At 39.4% G+C, this 20,527-nt stretch overlaps 1 protein-coding gene across 2 annotated transcripts; it reads left to right on the forward strand.

The window, feature by feature from the left end:
- The first annotated feature begins 642 nt into the window (after positions 1-642).
- asmt (acetylserotonin O-methyltransferase) lies at positions 643-19,924 on the forward strand. Of its 2 annotated transcripts, XM_027291093.1 has the most exons (9): positions 643-782; positions 1,026-1,208; positions 2,384-2,558; positions 2,716-2,845; positions 4,163-4,231; positions 8,152-8,270; positions 14,674-14,814; positions 17,424-17,546; positions 19,404-19,924. In XM_027291093.1, the coding sequence occupies exons 2-9, from the start codon at positions 1,107-1,109 to the stop codon at positions 19,619-19,621; spliced, it is 1,077 nt and encodes a 358-aa protein (XP_027146894.1). In that variant the 5' UTR covers positions 643-782; positions 1,026-1,106; the 3' UTR covers positions 19,622-19,924. The 2 variants fall into 2 exon arrangements, with proteins under 2 accessions (XP_027146894.1, XP_019123621.2); XM_019268076.2 differs by having other exon boundaries at positions 643-1,208.
- The last annotated feature ends 603 nt before the right edge of the window (positions 19,925-20,527 follow it).

Consider the following 20,527-nt stretch of genomic DNA (forward strand, 5'->3'; position numbering starts at 1 on the left):
GCAGAGACTTGCTGAAAGATGATAATGGCGTCATGACATCTTGGACATGACATGGCGAGCAGTATACTTCATCTGTCCTTGGTCATATGAGAGTCTTGCATACAAGTGAGTGAAAATCTGGGACAAAACTTTAGTTGTTGTTTAGGAAACCAGCATCCAACAAGTCAAACCAGCACAGTACCAAGTAGAAAATAAATGGGATGTTAGGTCCTGCTTTCATGTTGACAGCGCATTGCCGCATACATTTCTTTAGCTTTATTAGTAACTGTACAGGCTGTTCTCTGAGATTTGTGTTTCATCTTTGAGCAAGTCAAGTCAAATAGTTTTGTTGACACCAACCATAGAGCATGTCTTGCATCCATGTGGTCAAAAATAAAAAAAAATACAAACTCAAAACTTTGGTTGTAAATCTTCTACTTGAACTCTGTCTCTGTCTAAACTCTGTGCACCGCTGTGATCAACAACATTTAAAGCAGAAGGATCAAGGTGACATCATACCGGACTCCAGCTGCCACATCTGTATCTTGTCCGTACACTGCTGGTTTAACAAGCTGTGCGGATGAATAATTAATCGTCAAATTGATTAGTGTCTGTGTAACCTCATCAAGGCATGTGATGCGACAGCCTGTGTCATTAGGTCTGATGCCACCATTAGTCTCTCAGCTTAAGTGCAATCAGGCCATATGGAGAGGAGAAGGAGAGCAGCACGTCTTCCATAAGATACAGTTTCCCCTCCAAGGCTTGGTGCTTCAGAAGTGTCGCTCACATTTTCGTGAAAACTGGTAAACATGTCTGGTATGATAATGCTCTGAGTGAAAGTGTGTTCAAGTGTGAGTGATAACTGAGCAAGGCAGCAGTGTGTTACCACAAAGTTATTTCTTTGTCCAGTGCGGACTGAGCCTCTGCTCTAATCTGGGTTATCTGGCTGTAATCATCTTAGCCCACTGCTACTCTTGCTGTTGCTGCAGGGTGGGCACTTTCTCTGGCTTTGTTTCCATTGCTGTTCATACATACACCTGTTGAAGTGTCTCTAGAGCAGAACACAACTAGCAGGGAAGTTCACTTTGCATGTAGAAGAGCTTGGAGTACAGTCCAAACAGGCTGCCATGGCTGAACGTCAAGAGGTGGGTTTATCTGAGGGGACACCTGCTGCAGACATGTACCCCAGAAAGATACTGGAGTATATGGAAGGATTCCTCGTCTCCAAGGTAATATTCACACGTAGTGCATACACAGACACACCTTCATGGGTCAAATACATGAATGCACCTTTGCTCAGTTTAAAGTTTTACACACAATAGTTTCCCCTTCTCAGCTTAAGGGTTATTTTTTCCTGATACTGTAATAGCATTAAACATATTAAAGCCACAAGGATATGTTTTCTTAGAACTAAAAAGATTAGTCGATTTACTAAATACTCAACTTTTTAATTCTAAAATACTTTTAAAATCTTTGGGATTGAGACTGTTAATAATAAAAATAAATGTAAAAGATAAAGTATCATGTATCATTAGTGAAAACAAAATAGATTTCTGGGTGACCACATTTTTTATTTACTAGTACATCACAGGGTTTCTGGGTGACCACATTTTTTATTTACTAGTACATCACAGGGTGCCGCAATAACTTAATTGTGTTCTACACTATAATTTATTAAAGAAGTGGACAATGAAGCTTTAATTGAATTGTAACTGTACACAAATATTATACATTGTACATTTTACAAGTATTGCATTTAAGTACAAATTCAAGGTATCTGTGCTAAATTGAGTATTACTATTTCATGTAACTTTATATTTTAACTCTTTACTTTTCAGATCACATTTTGTAATATCCTTCCTGTCCTGTGAAAACTGGTGATTTAGAAGTTGAATTATTACGACAAACTGGATGATTACGTAATAAATTCTCCTACTTAATTATTACGACAAACTGGATGATTACGTAATAAATTCTCCTACTTCTTAAGCTGAATAGACTAAACCACTCATGGATTGGTTGGAAAATGCATGGTCACAAAGCTGAAGCTGAGCTGTTTTTTCTCATGAAAAGTTAAGATCAAAGGTTCTCACAGGACAACTGAAGACATACATTGAAATACTATTATTAAATTTACCAACAGTATATAAAGCAGTCAACCTAAAACATCTACAGCAATAAAAAACAAACATTAATGCAACAATAATATTACATCATAATAAACAGGCACAAACTTTAATACTTAAAGTATATTTTGCTGTAAATAAATACATTATTTATATAAAGTATAAAAGAAAAGGATCTGAAGATTTTCCACTTTTTCCACCCCTGAAGCAGACAGATAAGAAAATTGCGCCATCTATATGTTGATCTACTCTCTTTCCTCTCTTTTTGTTTGACTCAGGTGGTTTTCTCCTCCTGCGAGCTGGGTGTGTTTGATTTGTTGCTGAGTGCAGAGCGCCCCCTGTCTGCAGAGGAGATCAGTCAGGCGATTGGAGCCAGTCTGGATGGCATACAGAGACTGCTGGCTGCCTGCACCGGTCTGAAGCTCCTTAACACACTCCAGGATAATGGACAAGGTCAGCACACACATACAAAATGTATTTTTGTCCATTTGTCACACTATCACACATTTATTACACTGTCAATTGCAGCACCCCCTTATCTCTGTCCTGTCTTCACAGTATTCTCCACCTCTGTTGCTCCTTCTTCACCTTTCCCATGACCTGTGTTTAGTACTTTACAGTAACACAGAGCAGGCCAGTGTCTACCTGACCCGCTCCAGTCCTTTATCCCTCTACCAGTCCATCCAGTACAGCTCCAGGACCATCTACCTCTGCTGGCATCACCTAACTGATGCTGTCAGGTCAGTACACTGAGCACGGTCACATCGTTGCCAGCTTTTCAGACACAATTTCACAGTAGAAAGAGTTTGTGCCATATCCATGTCGAGGGAGGGTCACCATCCACTGTGAGTATGTCTGATGGTATACATTAACCTTTTCCCAGTGCTCTCAAAATACAAACAACCAGAAGTCCAAAAACCTAAAGATGTTTAGCATTTAGATCTATTATTGTGAAATAAAACAAACAGCAAATAATTTCTGACATTTTTCTTTTTTCAAAAGAGTGCTTGGGGGAGTATATTTCAAGCTATGATTTCCTTCATTTAGTGTGTTATTTCCTCTAGTCTAGTGGTTTATTAGCTGAAGAGCACACAGACCAATAGTATCACACAGAACACAAGAATCCAGAAACAACAGATAACCCCAATAGATTAATTGACTAATTAACTGATTAAATTGTTTCAGTACTATGTCAGACTTCAAACTGATGTCTATTGCCCCAATCCTCCGTTCCCAAAAGATATTTTGCATTTAATAATTGAGGTATTTTCGAAAAAGGATATTGTTTTCCTTCAAATGTTCTCACTTTATGTAACCCTTTGTAAAACTGGATAGATTCTGGTAAATTCCCTTTGTTCCCTCTTGTTTGGGGGCATGACCAGACACTGTGTTGTGATATCCAAGTGCTTTTATATGACTTACAAGAATCTAATATTATTTTGTATAACAGCATCTATTAATAACCAAATACAATTTAAAAATGCAACTTGTGGACACAAAATACTGCATGGGGAGAAAAAACCAAAAGAGCAAATAAACAGGTGGAATAACTGCTTTGGAAAAAAAAACAAGGTTACCAAAGACAGTTTAAATAATGCACAAGTAGGATGTCATTCAATTTAATGAGCAAGCTAAGAACAGAAGAATACAGAGGTGGGCAGTGAGGGGCTTTGAGAGCTGGAGGTTTGATTTGTAGGGATGTGGATTCCCAGCCTCCTTTTCTGTTTGAACAGCGTCTCAAGATGGATTTTAGTCTCATTGTAATGTCTGAGGGAGGCCAGCCAGCAGCTCTCAGAGAGTGTGACTGGATTCACTGTGGCTGACAAGTGAAGTCCATCTGTGAGAGAACACTGAAAACGCATAGAGATTAAGCGGATACTGTTTCTTCTGTGTGGTCTGAGCAATAGAAATGTGAATTTACCTGGAATCAACAGAGCATGATGAAGAATTTATGTCAGCAAATATAGCAAGTGAAATACTACCAAATAAGTCACGTGCCCCATATGTAACAATGTGATCGTGATATATGTATATGTCTTGTCTTTGCCTTGTCCTAGAGAGGGAAGAAACCAATATGAAAAGGCTTTTGGAGTCAACTCAAAAGACCTGTTTCAAGCTCTCTACAGGTAAGAAGCTGTCTTTGTTCAAACAGATCAAACACATTCTTGCTCATTTACATTCCATCCCTGTCTCTGCATCTCAAGCCTGTCCGTCACTCTCTTCTCTCTTCCCTCTAAAAAAACAGACTTGTGGGATTTATTACAAGGCATTGGGCATGTGAGGGAGAAAGCGAGGGAGAGAGTGGGGGGGAGTGGGCAGTGATGTGAAGAATCTTAGAGCAGAGAGAGAGGGAGAGTATATATGCCATTGTCCTTGAGGTCTGGTGTGTTTAGTATCTAGCACCCACAGTTTTAATGCTTCACTGATCCGCTGGTCAGCAGTTTTCAGCGGTCACACGGTAAAAGTTTCACACTTTGTTCGCTAATAGATTTTGATCAGCCTGCCTGAGGCCCTGTACTGTAACACGCTGCCAGTCTCAAAGGAACAGAAGCTGTCAAAACTGAAACACAGTGGAATAACTCGCTAAAACCCTTCCTCTCCTCATCAAAGCGCAATTTGGTAAATGTCGTACTTTGATGGAAGGGGGGATCTGATGCACACAAATGGAAGATGAAACAGATGTTAAAATGCACATTTCCATTCGTATTTTACAACTGAACAATAAAATGAAATGTACCACTGCATGTGCAGATGTATGAAGTAGCTATTTTACACTTCAGTTCAGTGGAAGTAGAAAGTCTAAAATAAAAAAAAAGCATTTGTGAACTACTGTGCATTTTATCTGTATTTGCTATTTTTGTTCTATCCTTTTGAAAAGCAGCTGATGATCTCACAGAAAATGACTCACTGGAAAATGATGTATGCAAAATAATCCAAAATATGAACCTTGCACACATAACTTGTGCAGATGCAATTCAGCTTTAATTGATTGAAAATGAAAACACCCAACAAGAAAAATTTCAACACCTGGGCACAATTGATTTAATGTGGAGGAGCAGTTGTTTGTCCCCGCTGATTTCCCCTGTGAATACTGTGGGTAAATTAGCAAGAGGAAACAACCACTGAAGTCATTCACCGCATTCTTGGAGCCCTGTAGAAGGAGCAGGATGATTCAAAGCTGGCTGGATGACTCAGACTCCTGTTTACTCATTGCCATTTAACCAGCAGTGTACTGCACCTGAATAATTTACAACCCAGTCCTGTCCACAGCTTGAATTCTGATACTTGAGAAAGCAGAAAAGATTTGGAGAGAAGAACAGCACAGAGCAAACACCTAAAGAGGTTTTGAGATTTCAGAACATTGCATAGGAAGTTTTAATCCTTTATATGAGCTGTTTTTATCCGAACTATGTAGATGTGTCAGATGATTCATATCATTTTAAACACGTCTCTCTGTATCACATACATAGTGAAGTGGGTGTGCAAGCTGAAATGGCTGTAATGAACATAACTAAAGGTCCAGTGAGTCAGATTTAGGGGCTCTATTTACATACTATGACAGAAATTTAATATAATATGCATAACTATGTTTTCATTATTGCATAACGAAAATAGGAATATGTTTTTGTTACCTTAGAACGAGCCTTTCACATGCATGCCATGTTTCTACGGTAACCCAGACACAAAACACTGGCTCTAGATAAGGCATTTCGCGTTCTTTGTGCATTTCGCAACCATCGTAGTTTCTTCTTTTTGATTGTAACAGCAGGGTGAGTGGAGAGAGTTGCAATGTGCAACCACAGTGCTAGATGTCACTAAATCCTACACCCTGCTCCTTTAAAATCACGATCCGTCAGTATAGGGGCAGTGTGCAGTATTTAGTGGCATCTGTAGCGGTTAGATTACCGATAGCAACTAACTCAATACTCCTCACCTCACCCTCACCTCCCAGATCTACAGTGGCCACAAAACATATTAAAGGCTCTGTCAGTGTCTGCGCCACTGTAGCAACATGATGGTGCAACATACAGATACACGGATATGGTTTTATTGGAATCCTGAAACCTGGGTTATCCTAATGCTATTAATAACACATGTCAAGTACTATTTTACATAATATTTTTTTATGGCAATCAGTACAAGATGTGCGCTGACAAAAGTAGATCAAACTGCAACTGTGGAAATCTGCCTATTTCAAATGTGGAAACTTAAAACCAAAAATGTCCAACTTTGGCACCTCCTGTCATATAAAGAAAAAAATAATGGATATGAGATCACAACCAAAGAGAAAGTCATTTGTAATGGAGATATTATACATCATTTTTTTGCTCTCCAAGATGTCCCTGGAAATGTCGCAGCAGACGTGAGTAGCTTCTCCATAAGAAGCATAGAATTTATTTTTTTTTTACTATGAATGCTTTTAAAATACTAATTTTGCTACTTTTCCAGTGCCATCATGCCACATACCTACTCAGAAATGAAGGGGGAATTACTGTGGAGTTGGTTGAGGACACTAGTCACAGTTATCCATACTTTTCCAGTCTCTTCTACTACTCTTGCTGATAATATGGAGAGGCTAAAGGAACAAGACAGCAGTAAAATACACAACAGTGATCAGGCAGCCGTGAACCGTAACTCTGACAGATATGACGGAGACCTGGGGGGGATGTTGTAGCTTATAAGACATGCCTGAGCAGAAGAGCAGACAGATTATAAACCACGGTGATGTTATAAAGATGTATGTACAAGGACAAGAGATATAACAAGGCTAAACATCTTTCCTTCGATATGACTGGAGGAGATAGTGTGCATGTACACAATTGGGTACAAAAAGCGCTGTAGATGTTATTGTTGAGGGGCATCTAATAACTTATGTCCAAAATGTTCTCAAATGAAAGCTGACAGTGCTGCTGTTTGGCCTCACAGTCATAACGTCTTTTCACATCCAATGTAATCAGTGTCTTAAGTTGTGACAATGAGTCACTTTCAAAGTTCCACTGGAGGTCACTGTATCATCTGAAGTTGTATCAGAAGGCTGATCACAACTTTGGATAAATACAATTCTTGTGTTACAGACCAGAGGATACCCATGTGTAGTGAGTGTAGTCTCATGGCAGGACAGACTGCTTGGTGATGAGGTGGAGATTCCTCAGAGCAGTGGCAGTCACCACATGCTCTCTGTTCTGCTGCACCCTGTCTCTCACACACACGCAAACACACCCAATGTGTCGCCACGGGGAGGAACTTTGTAGACGAGGAGAGGCACTGTGTGTGTTTGTGTGTTTATTGCGAACATAAAGCAAGTAGCCCCTTAGGTGCCAGCTCACAGAAGATGACAAAGAAAGTTTTGCCTCAATACAGTAAGGCTTAAAGCAACGCTGCGTAGAAATTGGTATTTTTGCATCACCCCCATTGTCAGAGTAGAAGATCAATGTCGTAAATATGGACAGTTGTACATGAGTATTTGTTATTATCATTATCAAATATTAGTGAGTCGACAACCTAAAGAACAAACATCAAGATGGGGCAACAATACAAGAACACATACAACCCAGTTCGCCGTCTGTCTTCTATTTCACGAAGCTGTCGCCGACAACTAAAAGTCAGTCCCAGATTTACTTCAACAGCTAATATCTTGGTCACTCTTTCCTTTTCTCTCTTAATTTCCTTCATCAACGTCATCTTCGGTCTTTTCGCCTCTGTCATTATGTCTGTAGAGGCTGCTGAGCTGCCCACTTACCCAGCTCCTGTTCTGGCACAACACCAGGTCTGTTCCCCATCAGCATCTGCCCACGCCCTGAGCCTCAAAACCTCTTTTTAGTGGTAGTACAAAACAATTGTGGTACAAACACCAGACACTAAAACTCCCCCCGGTGGTCTGAGTTCACAGTCCAGGCAGCCTGGCTAACAAACTGAGCTAACATTAGCTTAGCAGCTGTAGTTCACAAAATGATTTTGTACATGTTATTTTATGATACAAAGGTTACACAGTGTTTCTAACTTACAGACTGTTTTGTTTGTGTGTGTGATGTGTGTGTGTGTGTAGATCTGATGAGGAGATGGTGAAATTTATGCAGTTAATGAACTCCATTTGGAACATCTGCGGTAAAGACGTGGTCACGGCCTTCGATCTTTCGTCTTTCAAGGTCATCTGCGACCTTGGAGGTAAGTCATCATATCTAATTTCCATAAGGTTGTGGGTTCACAATCATTAACATTTAAAATTGTTGGTGTCATGTGTTAACAGAGACAGCTGCCTCAGTCGCATGCACATATTTATACAGTGCACAACAACTGTGACCTTTATTATACACCCCTCAGACTCACTGAGTTAATGAGTCTTAGTAAATCAGTCAGCCTTTCCAACTCACACAATTCAAAGTCACCTCCACCTGGAGTTTTCCGTATCCTGTCAGAGATTCTCTGTTACACTGTTGCCAAGTACTAACATCAAACATATTGTTCAGTGTACAATCTCATGGGGTTTATACTCGTTGTGGGTCTCCTGCCACTGTATATAGAGGTATTTATGAACCTAAAATAATAAAAGTGTACGATCTGTTAATGTTTTATCCAGCTTCACAAGAAAATCATTTGCAGGGGGGAAAAAACACTGGCTGGTCAAGCTTTTATGTTGTTTTAACCCCGAGGGCAGTCCCCACTAATGTTCGTCTACATTTGTGGCTTCCTTTTACATTAAAATACTCAGAGTGTAAACTTTGTTATATTTGTTGAAACTATTTTTTACATCCCAACAACAATCCATAAATAAAATGCTCTTTAAAAAAAAGAAATAAATAAAATCTGGTATCTCAGGCTGTCACAAACATCTAATAATCTAGCCTATTCTACCTGCACTTATGTGCTCTCTGAGTGTGTTCTCATTGTGCATGAAAATGTATTTTGGTGGAGTGTAGAGAACCCAGAAGGATGGAGATAGTATTATATTCAGTTGGATACTTTCAAAATCTCTTGCTAGTTTCTCCAATGTTATCGACCCTAGCTTTAACAAGGCCAGTGTTGCAAAATGCATGTATCTGTTCGGAAGCTGAAATAGAAAGTTTCATTAAAAACACTTGAGATCGGTGCTCTTCCACTGAAAACAAAATAAGTGTTCACAGCGAGATGGAGGCAGCAGAGCAGCGGTTTAACCTGCTGAGACCAAGTGAAGTATCCAACCATGTCTGCCACCCATCTTCTCGTCAGTAAATGGCTGTAATACACGACTGTGTAGTTTGACAACCCAAAGAATAAAGAAACAGTTTTATTCTTGTTGTGGCTTTTTAGTGTGGATGCTAAAAACAGCATTTTGTCATGAATCTGCAGTCATGTGGATATTACTAATTGGTTTGATGTGATTTTTGCATAGCGTGATCCTTATGATACACAAGAAATATCCCAATAAATAATAAGAAGGTGAAACATGTAGCTCCAACTACAGACTAATTTAGCTCTCATCCGTTGTTCAACAGAAGCAAGTCTGCTTTGAATACATGAAGGTAAAAAGATAGTTTGTAATCTTTTTTTGTCAAATCAGATTTGTCAAGTGCTTTTGTAGTTTTTTTTTTTTTTTTTTTACACTGAGAGCAAAGAGCACAAGGACAAAAAAGTGAAGAGAAAAAAAGATGAACTTCACGGTGTGAGGCCAGGGCTTCCAAAGAAATTCAGAGAAATGAAATAAAAAGAGAGCAGCATGAAAAAGAAGGGATGGGAAGAAAAACTAAAAAAGTAATTATATACTGTTGTCATATGAGTTTTTATCTCATGCTGAAAAGGTAGTGATATGAATATTACTGGACGAAAAAAAAAGCTTTTGTCGTGTCAGTGTTGCCAGCTCATTTCATTCTGTCTTCTTTACTGAACTGAAGAGCTGAACGTTCTCCTCAGTTGGTCAAAAATAGCAGATGATGGATGATAATGAAGCAGTAATGGAAAATGTAAAAGCGATGTTTTTCTAAGAATAAATCTGTCTATCAGTCTGTGGCTCTTCAAGATTATACCCAGAGATAAAATGATCCAGTGCATCATCCACGAAAACCTTAGACATTTACGTGTTAGTGAATCCTGACTGTGTTAAATCAGGTTAGAGGTTGAGACAGACGCATTGAACAGACACTCCACATTTTATTTCAAAAAGTAGCTTGACATTTATATATATAAAAAACAACAACAAATCAAAAACAAAAACAAATTTGCTTTATATACACTTATTGTTTGTTAAAGGTGTCTCCATTTAAGAAACAGCATGTGGCTCTCTGTACTCCCTGGTTGATACCTGTGGGTGGGATCCTGAATGCGACACCTCAGCTAACCACAGAGGGGAGCTGTGAAGCCACTAAAAGCCGCCATACTCATACACACACAGGGACACACATGCAATTTTGGTCTTCCCGTCTTTCCTGTCCTCTGTGACTTTCTCAACATGGGGTTGTGCGATGATGTTTATGCATTAAGGTGCTTCACCGAAAAGATGCGTGCATGTGGAGAGCACAGTGTGAATGGAGTGATTCCGCTGTCCCTTTAAGACTTTGTCTCTCACACAGCAGCTGTTGTGTGGGCACACACCTGCTGCTCAGGTACTCCCTTTGTCCAACTTCCTGCCAAGTAGCTGACTTAAATCCAAATCATGAATCATTCAAAGTCTTTATTATTTATATGATGTAGGTTGTTTGATCTATACCGACTATATGTGTGAAGCCCTTCAACTACATTTATTTTAATGTGGCATTTAACACACATTACAGTTGTTTTGTTTAAGATTTAATCGTTTTAAAAGGTTACTGAAACTCATCATATTCATAGTTCAATTTTTTTTATGGAAATGGCCATCTGCTTCATGCTGCTACTCTTTGGGGAAAACAGGAGTATTCACATTATTTACTTACTTACTAAAAAGTCACCATGGTAAAGAGTAAACGAGCAGTGGTAAAAAGTAAGTAAGTACCATTGATAGTATAGAATATAAGTAGACATAAGGCATAGAAAGTATAGATAGATACAATAGTCTCTTTTTAAAAAATATTCTCAACTTACAGGTTTTATCTATAGTAATCATGACTGGTCGTTAACATCATTTGTTTTGCAGTTAAAATCTTAAAGGACCAGCGAGGAGAATTTTGTGGTATTTAGCAGTGTAGTTGCTGATTGCAACCCTTTTGCCTCACCCACTACATCCTAGTGCGAGGGAGAAATTATGGTGGTTGCAAAACATATGAAAAACAGGAAAGACCCTATTTCTTTAGTTTGTCTGGTCTGGTGTACTGTAGAAACATCGCGGTCCAAGATGGCAGACCCTGTGGAAGCCATTTTAAGTTGACATAGTGGCCAAACTATGTAATGACAAATAGACTTCTTCCTACAGGCTTACATAACGGTGAATACGTTGACTTGAAATGACTTGTTTCACTATCAGAATTGGATCAATTTGGTCTATGGGGAGTCTAGAAGAGCCACAAGATTAGATTCTTCAAGTTAGTGGTGAGCTAAACTGGAAAGAAAGAAAGTCTCTAGTGCACTTGCTCTATTGGCCGCTCAATGCAAAAGCATATGCAGAAGAGCTGCGTAATTTTGTGAACAGAAATGAAACTTTTTTTGGCTCGATGTGGCACTGAGCAGCTTAATAAAGAATGAACTGAGTGCAGCCTCTATCCATCTATAGCACATTTTTAACAAGTTTACCATGATTAAACTAGGTTTTATCTGTTGTTAAAGAGCTGTCACTGTGTGTGGTGGTAAAGTTTACATTTGTGCCAGTTACTGTGCCTGTAAAGGGGCACTCGAGTGATTGCTCTTCCATAAACATGGCAGCCTTGCAAGGGACACGAAAAAAAGAGAATGGTCAAAATATATGCAGCATGAAGCTGAGATACCCTGACTTTTATTCCCTAGAATGCATCAATCTCCAAGCTCCACCAAGTTTCCATCACCCCTGTTTGTGAAACAGGCTTTCTGTGAAGGTTTGAAGTCTCAAGCTCAAGTCAAGATAACCCTGATTACATCTTCTGAGCACAGACAAAGCTCCTCCAGAGCCACAGAAGTATATTACACAACTGTTTTTCACATGCTGAGGAATACCCCCATTGTACATAACATCTTGATGTGATCTTGAAATCAGTGGCGTTCCCCCTCAATGGCTCCTCCACACAGTTGAATGAGCTGGATGCAGTCGCAGTCAACAGTATCCATTACAGATGAAGAGCCTTAGATTCAATCCAAGCCAAAACACACGCTGTGTCTCAAATTGTGTGCTTCCGAACTTCCACTCCCCATTTCTAAGTACATAAGTGTGTTCATACTCTCAATTATGTCAAAATGCAGTGTAATGTGAGTATGGATAGTTCACTCATAATGGTCAAAAAGTTGAGTGTGTAAGGTTGGACACTTCTCGCCCTCAGTGGTCGCCATTTCGACAACGTAGTGGAAGGATAGGGGCTTTGCGAAAAATGGAGGACGAGGAAGCTGCTGGGGCTGAAGAGGTTGGGGGGAATGCAATATATAAATATAAATTAAACATACAGTATGTTTTATATTTATATTTTGGCAATCTATCGTTGTTGTTAATGCTCACAGTAGCAATTCGGCGAAGAAGATGACAAAGCAGTACAATGTTGCAGCCGTCATTTCTACTAATGGCCGTACACTAGCCTGTGGACATTATAGCACTACTCCAGGAAGTCTATAGTGTACTACATAGAGGTGTACTAATGCAAGATTGAGACAGTAATAGTTATATACGTCACACACTAACAATCACAAACACCCATCAAAAGGTTTCATCAGCAAACTAAGACAGTCTGGGGTCTTGTACAGTGTTGTGTGTTTGGTTTTTCTCCTCCTTGCTGCTCTTTGATTTTTCTCCTCTGCTGACCCATGTTTGATGCGAAGCCGAAAAGTAACTGTCTCCCTCTCTCTTTCTGTGTGTGCGTGTGGAAAAGATATAGCCTCGTAAGAATACAGACTGATACGTTAGCAGCAGGTCATGTTGGAAGGAAGGCAGAGCTATCCTGTAAACACACACACACACACACACACACACACACACACACACACAGTCTGGGGTTTGTAGGTTAGTTAAAGTGCGATCCTTTGATCCTGTCTTCCACCTCACTGCCTTTCCATCACTCTACCCCATTCCTAGATTCTTCATCTATCTCTTTTTCTCTATCTGTCTCACTCTCGCTGTTTTATATTCAGATTGCTTTATGAAGCATGAACGCTGATAATAATGCTGCCAAAGCATCAAGTTGAAATATTCATATTTTCATATTAAATCCCCGTTCCTGCCCATGTGTGCTTGTATGCTCATTCAATTTCCTTATTTTTCACTCAAATCATCAGGTCTGACCTGTGCCCTACAATGAGTTACAGTTTCCTTTACGAGGACAGTATAAGAAATCTGTGTGGCTGAGCTAAATGCTAGTGTTTATCAACCATATGCAGTGCTATTGACTTTGAATCTCGCTATCATAACGTGAGCATTCTGGTAGTAGCTGAGTGAGCTGAGTGGACTACACATACCTCCCATTGCCAAGTCATATCTAAGATACATCCTATTTGCTGAATGACGTTTCCATAAGAACTGTATTGGATGGTAATGAATGTTCAAGGTAGTCAAACCCTCAGGAGTTATGGCTTGTGGTAAACTTTAAATTCTGATTGCAAAACAAACTCAAATATAAATTGATTGCCTTCTTTGTTTTTTTCATTTGGCAAGTAACCATGCTATAAGTGAGAATATAAATGCTCTTTGCGGTCTCCCTTGTTGAGGCATCTATTCTCGGCTACACATCTGATGGCTCTGGCCTCCCCAGTAACCAGTAATTCTTGATAATGGACAGCTCCTCTTGCATTATCCTTATATGTCAACATATGCACACTCAAAATGCTACTAGAATTCATCCTCTGGGGTGATACATATACATTTGTACCAAACTTTGCTGTTATGTAGCTGATACCTGTTGAGAGATTTCAATAAAAAAACAAAATGTCAACCTCAGTGTGGCGTGAGAGGAAAGGTCAGGGGATCACCAAAATCAACAGAGGTCATTCCCTGGGGACCATGAATGTTTGTACCGCACTTTAATGGCAATTCCTCCAACAGTGATCGGGATATTTCAGTCTGGACCAGAGTATGTTGCCAGCATGCCTAAAAAGGAATTTTCAAATGCACTGAAAGCAGTTTTAGCCAGATGACAATCTCATTGTGCGTGTTTGTTTGCTTTTCCAGAGGTTAGATATCTCTGTGGGATTCCTCGACAGCAGGCTCTGCCTTGTTTTTGTATAAAGCGTCTCTCTCTCTCAATCACTCTAAATTCAGTTCACTTCAGTCTGCTTTATTGGCATGAATGTTAGATGAATTATATTCCCAAAGCCACCACATACAACTGAATACAAATCATGCAAATAAATAATGGGTATATATACCTGAAAGCATCTGTTCCACTTGTATGGCTCTGTGTGTTGTGCGTGCGTGTGCATGCGTGATCCATTACCTCGTTAATGAAGGTTGTGTGTGCTCATTGCACCGTAACTAAAATGTAAATCTCTTTCTCTCTCTTTCTCTCTCCAGGCTGCAGTGGAGCATTAGCCAAGCAGTGCACGTCAGCCTACCCAGAATGCACTGTTACGATCTTTGACCTCCCCAAGGTGGTGTGTACGTCGAGGGAACACTTTGTCACCGAGGCTGACCAGAGAATAAGCTTCCACGAAGGTATCTTCATCGAATCTGGGCAAAGTCTTGATCATCTAATCACTTTATAATCATGTACAACCAGTTCAAGTTCATTATGTAGGAAAAAAGACAGGATAAAATTTTGAATACGCTTTGTATGTCAAAATACAGAAGAAAAGGATTGGTTAGTATGTTTATCCATAATCCCATTTAGATCTGGTAGTAACATGCAGTCTGTATCTGCATACGTTATCTGAGCCTTCGCATTTACATCTGGTATTAATAACCTTTCTTCTGCTCTGAAATCTGCCTGCACTGTGATTGGATCTCAATATGCAAATCACATAAGCAGAGCTGGTGGGCTCGTCAACAAAAATGTCACATCTCAGGTGAAGGGAACTCACATGGTTTTTGCTGGGGTTGTTTAAAGGTCTTTTATTTTTCAGAATACGCATAACTCTGTTCAAAATCATGTTTTATTAGCTTAGAATGAGCCTTTTATATCTACAGACACAACAGGTCCTCTTTGTTGCACCGCCATGTTGCTATGGTAGCCCAGAGCGTACAAACTAAACACTGGCTCACTGGATTTTTAGCCCAGATCATGACCTCAGTTTCTACTGTGCACTGGGATGAAGAGAGGCAATCACAAGCTAAACTGCTAGAGGGCACTAAATTCTACACACCGGACCTTTAAGATGGCAAGAAGAGGTAGAGTTAGGAGATTTTTCAGCTTGTAGTGGTGATTTCTTCCTTGCTGCCCGTATTTATTTTCTGTAGAACACAAGTGAATCGCTTCACAAGGCATTGTAGGATTTCAATCAGGATGTTCAAAAATGATTTAAAAGTAGAAAAAACTTCAACTAAACGTAATCAAGGGCAAAATTTGTATTTCCCCCAAAAAAACAAAAAAGCAGTGGAGCAATGAGTTTAGTCTTTTACCTACAGTACTTTCTGGGATCCCGATTTTCAGTTCTTTAATATAACAGATAAAATAACACAACATACATCACATGAATTGTAGACTTCACCTAGTTGGTGATGTTACCATTCTTCACTCTGTCACTAAATCTCCTGAAAAGACCAAAACCAAGACCAAGACCAAGGTCTGCAGCGGGGGCGTGCATCCCATAGTGAGACATTGAGCGAAATGTTATGAAAGAGAACCAACAATTAACTGATTCTACTAACACATTTTGACTGTGTAGCCAAAGCTTAATCCGTCTCATTCCTCTGTGCCACTGAGATCTGCTGTTGTCCAAAAACTATTAAAATACATCAGTGAGTCACACCATTGCACTGAGCAACATGTTAATTCCCATAAAACTCCTGGTGACATAATTATTCACTAGCACACCACATTTGATGCTGAAAATAGTCCCCAACCTGTGGACCATTTCCTCATGTTAGTGCTCATCTGATTTGTGACCTGATTTTTTAAAGATTTTGTCTTATGTAGGAACCAAGCTGCAAAGTATTATGAAACAGACAAAAAGAGATTTGTTGACAATAAGAAACATGGAGAATATTTCCAATCTTGTCGTTTAAGAATGCAGCCAAGTCTGCGGATTTCCTTAAGATAAGATATCCAGATACATCTTACATGTTTGGGTTTTTTGAAGTGGGGTTATACAAGACATTTATGTATAGTCAGTGCGTTACCTGCAGTAGACAGCTGCCAGCACACTGCTTGGACTGCTGTGTATAGGGTCAGGAGAAAAATGTGTTTTAGCCACATAAAAAAAAGTACAACATCTTACACCACAGATGTGAAGGCAAGGTAAAGGGCTAAGAATATGCTCACTATAGCATACACTTAAACAGATATTGAATTTTTCTTTTTTATGTGGCTTAAATACATTTTCTGCTGACCTTGTTTCCTTTGAAAAGCATAAAGGAAATGTCAGAGAACATCTTTTAAAGATGCACATCCCAACGTTGTTTTTTCAAAATTATTATTCAAACTGTTCTACTCTACTGAAAGTGGGTGCACTGTTGATGCTGTCACATGTGTGTTTTCATGTCCCTACCCCCCCTTAAGCTGTTACTGTGTAAATATTGTGTATTGTGTTTATATCTCACACCTTTGTTGTGTTGGCTCTCTTTCCCAGCAGCTAATGTGAGAAAATAAAGTTATCAGCAGCCTGTGATCTTGAAAACCGAAAGCCAAAATCAATTCCTGCCTCTCCTGCTGTTCACAAAGCCACGATGGTGTTGAACATAACAGGAGCTGTAACATGGAAATTGCAAAAAAATGAAACGCGTTATTTTGTCTGTATTTTATTTTATGCAGACTTCTCTGTGTGTTTTTTTTCATATTATCTTTAAATGTCATGGTCATACAGGTATGGCGGACAGCAAGGACATTAAATTAACTTGATTTATCACTGTTTGCACAGGGTTAATAAACAGCAGCAGTGTTAGATAGCAGCTGGAAATATGTTGTTCATATAGGTCATATATTTTTGACATAATTTCATTACAGCAGACTTCACCCCTTTCTGTTAATTATGTGTAAGTATATAAACCTTATAGAATCATGTCAAGATAATTAATAATTATGTGAAATAATTAGACCAATCAATCAAATATACCAAAGCCTTTAGGAATACAGTGCATTTGAATTTTTTTTGTGTGTGTTTGTGTAGGGGACTTCTTTAAAGACCCCCTGCCAGAGGGTGACCTCTACATCCTCGCCAGAATCCTCCACGACTGGACTGACGAACGCTGTGTAGAGCTCCTCAGTAAAGTCTACAAAGCTTGCAAACCAGGTCTGTATGTGTGTGTGAGTGTCTGTGTGTGTGTGTGTGTCAGAGATGAGTACTTTTTTCCCCCTCTGCTTGAAATGAGATGGCAGATTGTATCACACAATGCAGCTGATCCCAGTAAAATCTGTCCTTCTGACTTTGATCAAAGACAAACACGCACACTCTCACAAAAGCAGCAGACGCTATCTGGAGGAAGAAAACCCTCTCATGTGTTTTTCGTCTGTGTATCTCTGCGTGCGTGCACGAAAACAAAGAATTAAAGTGAATAGGGAAGTCGAGCTTTCAGGACAGAGGATACCACCTGTCGTAGTATGAAGTAGTTTCTCAGTGGCGATGCACAGGAGACATTTGGCCAGGTGTTACTAATAATATTGATGATGTAATGCCAAGTCACGATGTCTGCCATGCAAAAGGTCTATAAGGTGCTTTATCAGCTCTGCTAAGCTGTAAAGTGTAAACTTGAATATTTCTATGCCGCACTACTTGGATAGCTAAATGAGTAAAATATGGTTCTTTGATGTGTTGACTAGTTGAGCTTTAATGATAAACTGCCTTTACATACTGTGCATACTGTTTTTATGCTTATTTTTAATCTCTGCCCAAAAATCCTGGACTAAAAACTGGTGAAAAACTGTTTTAACCTCATTTCTAATATTGTATGATATAAGGTTCAAAGTCTTTTCACATGGATTCAGCAACTATTTTCCAACACATTTAATGTATTTTGAAAGAAATCTCAGATTTGCCTTTATACAGACTTTAACATCCACTGAAGCTTCTGCTCCACTTTTAAAGCAGCAGACAAACATCAGATCAGTGCGGAGCCATGAGAAGACTGTAATATTTCTCAAATTAACAGAACAGAAATACCATGTTTCTATCCAGTTTGCTACGCTGTTTTGCACCGTTTCAAGTTTCACTGGCACATTTCTGTTCTATTCTTTCTATTTACGTCATCTCATTGTGCCCTCTTTTTCTGCAATGGTAAAATGGCACCTAACTGAAGAATTGCCGCCATTTACGGCTTATCTTGATAAACCAACTCCAAAAAAAACTGCCTAATGGTGGTGACGGGACGGTGGTGCAATGGTTAGTGTTGTGGAGAAATTGCTCAAAGGTCAATGGTGAGGTCAGGAAGGAAGAAAGTGTTCAGGAGCCTCTGATGTCTTATGCTGTATTATTTATTGATCAAGGAGAATAAGAGACACTCTCAAAGTTCATCAGAAGTGCCTGAGTTGGTCTCACATTCTGCCCAACTCATCCTGGTGGATAGACTTTAAACCCAAAGATCACACCCCAAATACTATACGCCCAGATTAGTCAAAGAGAATGTCTTTACCCATGAAGGTGTTATTGTCAACATATTCTAGTCTGGAGACACAGATGTCTGTTTATGCAGATTGGAACATCAACGGCAAGCTATCCATTATGACTAGGAAGGCAGCAATAGGTCTCCTCGACCCTGGCCACCATAGCGTTGAGATAGACTTGCACCCAGTCAAAGCCAAACAACTAATACTGCCGAGGACCTAAAGGCACCCACATGACCTCGTGTTGCCTAAGGATAGAAATTTCCATAACAGTTAGCACTGTTGCCTCACAGAAAGAAAGTTCCTGGTTTGAACTATCCAATCGGCTCCAACCTACATCCCTGAGGAGAATGAGCAGTTACAGAAAATGGATTGTAGTGGATGGAAGTAAACTTTCTAAATTTGGTTAAAATGTATGAATGGCAACCTGGCTTCAATATTTTTTAGTATTCAATTCATATGTTGACAATGAAACAGACTTGCTACACTCATGTTAGCAAAAAAACAGAGGAACAAACGACTAATGCTGACCTTTTGGTCCGTCCTGTAGGAGGCGCTGTGTTGTTGGTGGAGGCGTTGCTCTATGAGGATGGCTCTGGCCCGCTGACTGTGCAACTCTACTCCCTGAACATGCTGGTGCAAACAGAGGGCAGAGAGAGGACAGCTGCTCAATACGCTACCCTGCTGACCGCTGCCGGCTTTTCCAACATCCAACACCGCCTCACTGGGAAGATCTACGATGCTGTGCTGGGAAACAAAGAGGCGTAGATAAGGATGTTCATGTACCAGGATTGAACAGTACAAAAACTACTGTATTTTTGGATCTCTTTTAAAATTCCACCTTTCTTCAACTAAAAAAGATTTCACACCCTGTATGACAATATATCCAAGTTCTATATCTGCTTTTTTACTGAATCTGTATGACTCGTAGATTTACATAAATATTCAAACCACATCCCATTTTTATGGCTGCTCAATTCTGCAAACTGAATATTCTGGATGTGCATCATTTTCAATACAGTTGAAATGAATGAATGAAATATTTGGTATCTTTCGGAGCTGAAATAAAGTTCTTTGGTACGAACAATGTGTTTTATAATGTTTGTAACGGCCCCGAGGTTAAGAAGAACTGCTCAACAACTCAAAATAACACTTATAGTGGACAAGCCTAGCTTGTGTTCTAGTCATTAAAGGACCAATGGATGTGTAAATGTCTTTGACCTGCCTGTTAGTTTGATGTTAGTAAGTGGTAAAGGTGGCTAATGATGGCTGATGACTGACTAGTTAGTACGATTATTAAATAAATGTGCTCGAATAAATCTGTTTGATAATTACACCTGTTACATCAACAGATTATATTTTATATTATATATTATATTTTGTTAGTTTACAAGGTGTGCAACTTTGAGGCAATGTTCTCTATCAAAAGCTTTATTTTGATAGAGACAGCTGAAGAGTCACAGGAAATGTGGGGAGAGAGAGATGCACATGGGGCAGTTTCTCTACCAACCGAGCTAAAAACCGCTGAAAAAAATGTTCCTTTTACTAAAAAATAAGCATGATACAGACAGTTTTGATATTATGCCAATATACTGCGTTACATTATATGTCCACAGTTGTTTTATCTTGGTTGCTGGAGGCAGCACTTAGGTGTTCAGTGTACATATTCATACA

Source organism: Larimichthys crocea, chromosome XVIII, assembly GCF_000972845.2.
Source record: "Larimichthys crocea isolate SSNF chromosome XVIII, L_crocea_2.0, whole genome shotgun sequence".
In the NCBI taxonomy this organism is placed as follows: Eukaryota; Metazoa; Chordata; class Actinopteri; family Sciaenidae; genus Larimichthys; species Larimichthys crocea.

What these genes read in the sequence shown, in the direction of transcription:
- asmt (XM_019268076.2), top strand. Translation starts at nt 1,107, where the DNA reads ATGGCTGAACGTCAAGAGGTGGGTTTATCTGAGGGGACACCTGCTGCA. An exon ending in ACTCCAGGATAATGGACAAG is followed by an intron (nt 2,559 to 2,715) that starts GTCAGCACACAC and finishes ACCTGTGTTTAG; the next exon opens with TACTTTACAGTAACACAGAG. An exon ending in GAGAATAAGCTTCCACGAAG is followed by an intron (nt 14,815 to 17,423) that starts GTATCTTCATCG and finishes GTGTTTGTGTAG; the next exon opens with GGGACTTCTTTAAAGACCCC.